Raw genomic sequence first — 7,500 nt, 5'->3', positions numbered from 1 at the left:
GTATATTAAATAAAAAAAATGGTGTGTAAGATTGAACACAAATGAGCGTTGTCAGGTTGATTTGCATATTAATGTATTGTTGGTTTATTGCAACAGGGAATTTATGGATTATAGTGCAGAGGCAGAAAAGAAGCGATTTATAACGCCTTCAAGATTTATTTCCTTTTTCTTTTCCTTGTTTTTGTTTCTATGTTGTTTATCTCTGTTTGACTCGTCTGATATTAAGCTTTATCACAGTATAATAGGATATAAAAAAATATTGATAACCTAAACAACTACTACTATTTTATTTGTATATTTTATCATACTGAATTTAATTGTACTATGTTATATTACATATTATATTATATTGTATTATATTATACTGTGTTATATACTTATTCTTTACATGATTTAGATTCTTTCGATGTGTAGCGAGTGAAAGGCTTCAGTTTCCCCTCGCATCCGCTGGCCGTAGCCGATGAGGGTGCCCTCTGCGCGGCTGCGCAGGCAGATATCCGAAAATATTAATTGCCCGCTACAATTATTGTATAAAGTTAAATATTTCACATTTTATTTCATATTGAATGGCCTTGGTTTTAAAGTAGTTTAATTAGGTTTTACGTTAGTCTTTCGTTGGGTTCAATGGAGTTTTATTGCTTCTTGTTTTACTTTAACTTTAATTTAATTTTTACGTTACTTTTGCCAATTTTGACATTTATGTTTTACGTAAACCTGGGCCATATCATGATCAAGAAAGCAACACCTAAGATGGACATCTCTTAAGCCTAAATTAAATAAGGAAGAAGGTCACACGCTACCACTTCAGTCCTTTCTTGCATTAATCAGAGGTGACGGATACTAGAGATAAAAGTACAGTGAAACATGGTGAAATGATCCGTAGAGTATATACTAAAATATATATAGCCCAAAGAGCTACGTAAACGCTACAGGCTATTTTTAGTGGCATCAGTGTTCAGGAGGTAGCTTTATTAGCTTTTGCTAGATATTTTAACTTTGTGTTTAACTTTATTTGTGATTTACAAATGTTGCTGTCACCCGACGGACCATCGCAGGCTAGAGAGGTAGACATCAAGGTGGTGTTTTCTGCATTTTATGTATGCTTTTATTTTTTTTATTTTTTTTTGTTAATGTATGTTATATCTATTGTATTTGTAAGCCTTATGTTTTATTTTGTAAACGCTTATTTCGTTTCTTATTGCTTGTTTTATGTTTTATTTTGTGTGTTTTATGATCCGATTTTGGGTCTAGTAAATGTTTTAGTAATTCATTTTCAGTTTTGTAGATGCTTTTGGATTTGCTATTTACATTTCATAAACGTTTTAGTATTTGTGTTTTTTTCCAGTTTTGTAGAGGTTTTAGTAGATGCCTCCGTTTTCCTTGTTTTGATTTATGTAACTTCAGTGTTTGTGTGTGTGTTTTGTGATCTTCGGAAAGTTGCATTGAACTTTGCAAGATAGACAAAGAGAATTTTCAGTGAAATCTGTGATTGTGTGTTGTAATATAAGGAATTATTATGCAACTTGATACTGCTAACTGTTCGCGCTAATAGAAAGTGAATTAGCGTTTCGGTTGTGTGCTCGGAAGTTTTCAATGTACACTGTGAACTTTGACGGTACATCCAGCTGACTGTGGAACTCTTACGGTGATAGACAGTTGCTGACGTTACTTATTTTTAATTGGCGTGGCGCATTTTATCAGTATGGTGCGTGGGAGGCGAGCTGGTCTTGAGGCGTCGGGTACTTCACAGGCTGCTGAAGAAGAGTATCAGGGGGCAGTGTCACAGGCGGAAGGCATACTTACGTCACAGATTTCCTTGCTAAAGACAGAGCTTAGCAACTGGCAGGAGAGGTATGCTCGGATGGAAAACAAGGCAGAAGAAGACAGGCGCAAATCAGAACAGTTGAGAGTGCTGGAGGAGAGGAATGAAACACTCGAGGCAAGGTTAGAGCAAGAACGTCGTCGGAGGGAGGAAGCTTTACGTCAGGTAGAGAATGATAATGCCCAGCTGAGGGAAGCTGCCGAGATGGACAAACACCTGTACCTGCTGAGAGGTTCATTCTACCTGGCCGACCCCAACCTCGAATGATATTCAGTCATCAGGAACATATAATATCTGATCTACACACCAATCAACCTGTAGTGCCTCTTTCTGTGGTGGTTGAGAGGGAATCCATTCCTAAGTTCTCAGCCGAGACATCTGCATCAAAGCCTCTTCGCCGGAACCAGGAGGTTGAAGGCTGGATCCCCCAGATAGAAAATCTGTCTCGCCCATCTACTGAAGAGAATTTCATCAGGAATGCAAGGGCACACTGTAGAGGGCCAGCCGATCTGATAATTAACAGCCCAGCATTTGATAGAATTACGTCATGGCCAGAATTTAAAGCAAAGTTGCGATTGAAGTTCCGCGAAACATGCTCCTCTAGTGATTTCTTTCGCTTGCTCTATGAAAAGAGACTTGTGAGTGGACAAGCACCCTTGGATTTTTATGTGGATCTTGAGGGGGCTGTGTATCAAGGTGTCCGGGATCATCCTGAAGCTATCGGCGAACCAGATGAACTCATTAGAAGAGTATTCCTACAAGGACTTCCTGGATGGCTACGGGAGATGTGCGCTCTCTCTGAAAATGGACCTCTGCAGCAGCTTATCGACACGGCTCAACGTGTATGGAATGCTCGTGTGGGAATCAGAGAGACAGATGAAGGCCCACCATGTCTATATCCATCAGGTGCATGTGCTGCAGGTCGAGTGGCTACCGTTGATGATAACACCTCATCCTTTCAACAAGCCCATATGTCTGCACCCCAGTTACCACCTTGGCGACCACCACGTCATGCGGACCAGCCCCAAAGAAGACCTACGTGTTGGGCTTGTCAGCGTGAAGGGCACTTTCGTAGAAAGTGTCCCTTTCTTAATCTCCCAAGTGGAATGGAACCCGCCGCGCTGGGAGGACGCTCAAACTTGTAGGGTTCCAGAGTGCTACGCTCTGAACACAGAGCAGCAGGCAGTCAGACAGAAATTTAGTGGCAGACCAACGATTATGCTAGAAGTTGAGGAGCAGAGATTTCCTACCTTTGTTGACACAGGAAGCCAGGTTACACTGCTGAAGAAGGTAGCCGGGAGACGGTTGTCACCTCGCACAATGCATGTTGCGGCTAGAGGAATTAAAGGAGTCTCAGGGAAGGGACTTGCTGTGATGGAGGAAATGGATGTGGAGTATTGGCTGAGACCGGGAAGAAAGCTCTACTATAGAGTTATGGTTGTGGATGGCCTTTCTTTTCCAGGGGATTTGCTGGTCGGTACGGACTATTTGAGAAGGGTTGACCATAAGATTGTCCATAATGCACAGCTGCAGTAGGCATATTTATACCTTGATGGTATGGTTCATCCTATAAACTATGAAGCTGGAGAATCATTAGCACTGATATCATTCATTCAAAGGACAGTTCAGCATCCAGTAATCAGTCTTGCACCCAAAAGTAAGACAGTTTGCCCAGCCCATTCAGGAATCTACGTACCATGTAGTGTTTCCCCAAGTCTCAATAACAAGTCAGTGCTAATAACTGGAAATGTGTGAAGGCTAGAGGTGCCAAGGACTTTGGTGACTCCAGTGAAGGGAGTATGCTCCGTTTTTGTAGTCAACTTGAGTGCGAGACCAGTTAAACTTAAGAATGGAGCTCATTTTTGTACTGCCGAGGAAGTACATGTGCTGCCTAACTTTGACCATGATAAGTCCCATAATCCTTCATCAACAGTGAACCTGTCTCCAGCTATGAGTGACGAAGCAGTTACGAATGTAGTGTTTGAAGACCAACCAGAGGAAATACCTTTTACCTGGAATGATGATGATTTTGATACTATTCATGGTCTTCAGCTTACTGACCCTGAAGATGGCTTGGCAGAGATTTGTCCAGTGTTGCCCCCAAGTAATACTGTTGCAAAGATTAATGCTGCTTCTCAGGAGAGTGTCGTTGCTGAGGCAGCTTTGATTGAAGCAGATGGGGTAGAACCAGCTTCTAAACCATCACTAGGACACCTTGACACAGCAGAAAGAGAGCAGATAAAGCAGGTTCTCCCTAAATTTCCTCGTCTCTTTTCAGGTGGTAAGACTCAAGTTGGTTTAGTTCCAGGAGTTATTCACAAGATTGTTACAGGTGACACGCAACCCATCTGTACTCGACAGTGGAGGCTGCCGGAATCTGCTAAGCAGAAGATAAGAGAGGAGTGTGACCAGATGTTGCGTGCTGGAATCATAAAGCCCTCGACATCACCTTGGCTTTCGCCTGTAGTTCTTGTGAGAAAGAAGGATAATAGTGTGCAATTTTGTGTTGACTATCGGAACCTCAATGCCGTCACTGTTGCCGACTCCTATCCACTCCCCAGAATTGATGAGTTGATTGATGAACTGCACGATACACAGGTATTTTCCCTCCTGGACAGCAGATCTGCTAATAGGTCTGTCCCTGTAGAGCCTACTGACAGGCCGAAAACCGCTTTCAGTGATGGCTATCGCCTTTTTCAGTTTCAGCAAATGCCATTTGGACTTTCTACTGCTTCCACAACTTTCCAGAGAACGATGAATGTAGTTCTTTCTCCAGTTCTTGGCAAACACACACTTGCATACCTGGATGATGATTCTGTTTATAGCCGTGACTTCATTTCTCATCTTGGCCAGCTTGAGGAAACACTGAAGCTTCTTGATTGCGCAGGCTTTAAATTGAATATGGTCAAGTGTGAGTTTGCTGTACGACAGTTTCGATTCTTAGGTTTCAAGATTACCCCTGAAGGAAGTTTGCCCGATCCAGAGAAAGTTAGAAGCATCAGAGAAATGCAACCACCATGCAATGCCAAGGGAGTATGACAATTCCTCGGGGCTACAGGTTTCTTTAGAAGGCATATTCATCAGTACGCGGCCATTGCAGCACCCCTTACGAAGCTCACCCGCAAAGAAAAGCCATTTAGTTGGGGACAAAAAGAACAGGAGGCCTTTAATGTCTTGAAAGAGAAGCTTGTCTCAGCACCAGTTTTACGTAAACCTCGTTTTGAAGATCATTTCGAAGTCCATACTGATGCTTCACAAACTGCTATTGGTGCCTGCCTTATGCAAAGAGACACAGATGGTAATCCAGCCGCTATAGCGTATTTTTCCAGGAAACTTCGTGGACCAGAGACCAGGTATTCTGCAACTGATTCTGAGGCATTAGCAGTTGTAGAAGGAGTAAGAACCTTTGACGCATACATATATGGTCGACAATTCACAGTGTATACGGATCGTCAGCCCTTCACTTACATATTCTCACGGAAGACTAAAATTCCTTGCATGACCAGGTGGGCTTGAAATTTCCCACTACCAATCTAAAATAGTTTATAAACAGGGAATTCAACACCGTGTTCCTGACATGTTATCCCGCTCAGTGGCACAAATTGAGCTTGCCAATGTTGACTAAACAACCATGCGTGAAGAGCAAATGAAAGACCCTCTTAGGCAAGAAGTCATCAACTACTTGGAGGAGAAGAACTTAGCCAAGAAGATTCCACTTACTCTGGATGAGTTTACACGTCAAGACGGAGTCCTCTACCATCTTCGACAGTTTCCTGCACATGCAGTACATCAGCTTGTAGTACCAAAGGTTCTTCGTAAAGCTTCACTTAAGCTTGCTCATGATAGTTCATTTGCATCCCATCCGGGTATTTTCAGAACATATCAGAAACTAAAGGATCTCTTCTATTTCCCCAATATGATGCAAGATGTGAAAGCTTATGTCACAGCTTGTGTGACATGTCAACGCCGGAAGGGAACACTATACAGGGCGCTACTAGCTACTGCTCCACATGTATCTGCACCATTTGAGAAGGTTTCTGCTGACCTCATTGATTGTGGACAATCATGCAACGGGTTGAGTTATATACTTGTATTTATGGACCATCTTTCTAGGTACCTTCAGTTGATTCCTCTTCCATTTAAAGAAGCAGAGGTAGTAGCAGGTGCTTACATTAGGGAATTTGTAACAATATTTGGTCCCCCACACCTTTTACAAACAGATGGTGGTTGTGAATTCACAAGCAGATTATTCCAGCAGGTCTGCGGTATAGTGAAGACGAAGACTCATCTCACTACAGCATGTCATCCACAGGCAATTCGGATGGTGGAGCGTTCAAACAGGGTAGTTAAAGAAGCTCTTGCAACCTTGACAGAACGGCACCCTCTGGACTGGCACCAATATGTACCACAGGTTAGATTGGGGCTGAATAGCGCATTCCACCGGTCCATAGGCAACCAACCTTTATATCTGCTTATTGGTCATCATGGTCACTTTCCAGTTGGCCTCTCCAATGAGGTCACCTTTGCATCAGATTCTGCAAAACGCTTTAGTGATGCGCTGAGAGAAGCTCGTCACGTTGCCATTGAGACGTCCCGTCGTGCTCAAGAAACCTGGGAAAGACAATATAATAAGAGGGGAAGGAAAGCTCCCAAGATGGATGTGGGTACCTTAGTTCTTTACAGGAACTTCCGAAGACTAACTGGACCTCGGGGGACTCTTGAACCTCGTTGGGATGGCCCTGCCCGTAACCTGAAGCGTGTTGGACCAGTGACATATATCACGGATGTGGATTCGCCGTATAAAGAGCGCAGGTTGCACGCTAATCAGATTAAGCCTTTCAGAACTTTAGAGGATTCGCCCAGTGAACAGAGTACCTCAGCTGAAGGTCTGTCTAGTGAATGGCAATATGATGACTCTGAAAGAGATCCGGACGAAGTGTTACTGTTGTCAGCTGTGCGCCCCAGATGAACGAAAAATACTTTCCTATGTACACATTTTGTTGTCTTTTCGCTCGCTCTTAATTTCTTTTTCATTATCCTTTTGATACGTTTTAGCCATTATCCATCTCTCTTTTAAAAGGGGGGGGGGGGCCCTTTTCCTCCTTTTTAACGTTTGTCTTTGTTTTATTTCCATTTCATTACCCTTCATTTTATTATTTTTCCTCTGTACATTTATGTTTGTATATTTTTGTTTTGTGTTTTACTTTTTATACAGTTAGTTTTACCTTTGTTCTATGTTATAGTTTTAAGTTTACTTTTAAGTCTCGGGTCTGGTAATTGTTTTTTATGCTTTTGTTTTTATCTAGCATTTAGCCAATTTTATTTAGTTTAACGGGTTCTTGTTATTTTGCTTTAGGGGCCGGCTCAGTGGACATGACCTTTATAATTACTATCCTTGAATATTCGCTGGTCCTGCCGATGCATGGAAGCAATCATAAGGATTCTAGATTTCCAGAATGTTCTGTCTAGTACTTCCAGATTGTGGTGGCTGTTACTTTCCTTTCTGCCAGCAGAACGTGGGCTGTAACAGGAGAGATAATGATCTGTGCGTGACGAGAAATGAGCCTGGTTTGGCTTGCAGTTGGAGAAGAGTTGGGAGCGTGAATGGTCGTCTCGTCGCAGTCATCCCCGTGATGGTTTTGTAAATTTCTGCGCCAAATCGCCATAGCAAATGGGCG

The 7,500-nt window shown here is 42.5% G+C and overlaps 1 protein-coding gene across 1 annotated transcript in view; it reads left to right on the top strand.

The window, feature by feature from the left end:
• Positions 1-7,500, top strand: part of LOC125034539 (carboxylesterase 4A-like) — a 303,265-nt gene that overhangs the window by 295,396 nt on the left and 369 nt on the right. The window contains exon 14 of the mRNA XM_047626414.1: positions 7,336-7,500. This exon is cut by the window's right edge and continues 369 nt beyond it. Within this exon, the coding sequence (XP_047482370.1) occupies positions 7,336-7,375 (40 nt within the window). The 3' untranslated portion in view covers positions 7,376-7,500. The remainder of the gene's footprint in view (positions 1-7,335) is intronic.

Source organism: Penaeus chinensis, chromosome 18 (genome assembly GCF_019202785.1).
Source record: "Penaeus chinensis breed Huanghai No. 1 chromosome 18, ASM1920278v2, whole genome shotgun sequence".
NCBI classification, from domain to species: domain Eukaryota; kingdom Metazoa; phylum Arthropoda; class Malacostraca; order Decapoda; family Penaeidae; genus Penaeus; species Penaeus chinensis.
This window is presented reverse-complemented; position numbering and strand designations above follow the sequence as displayed.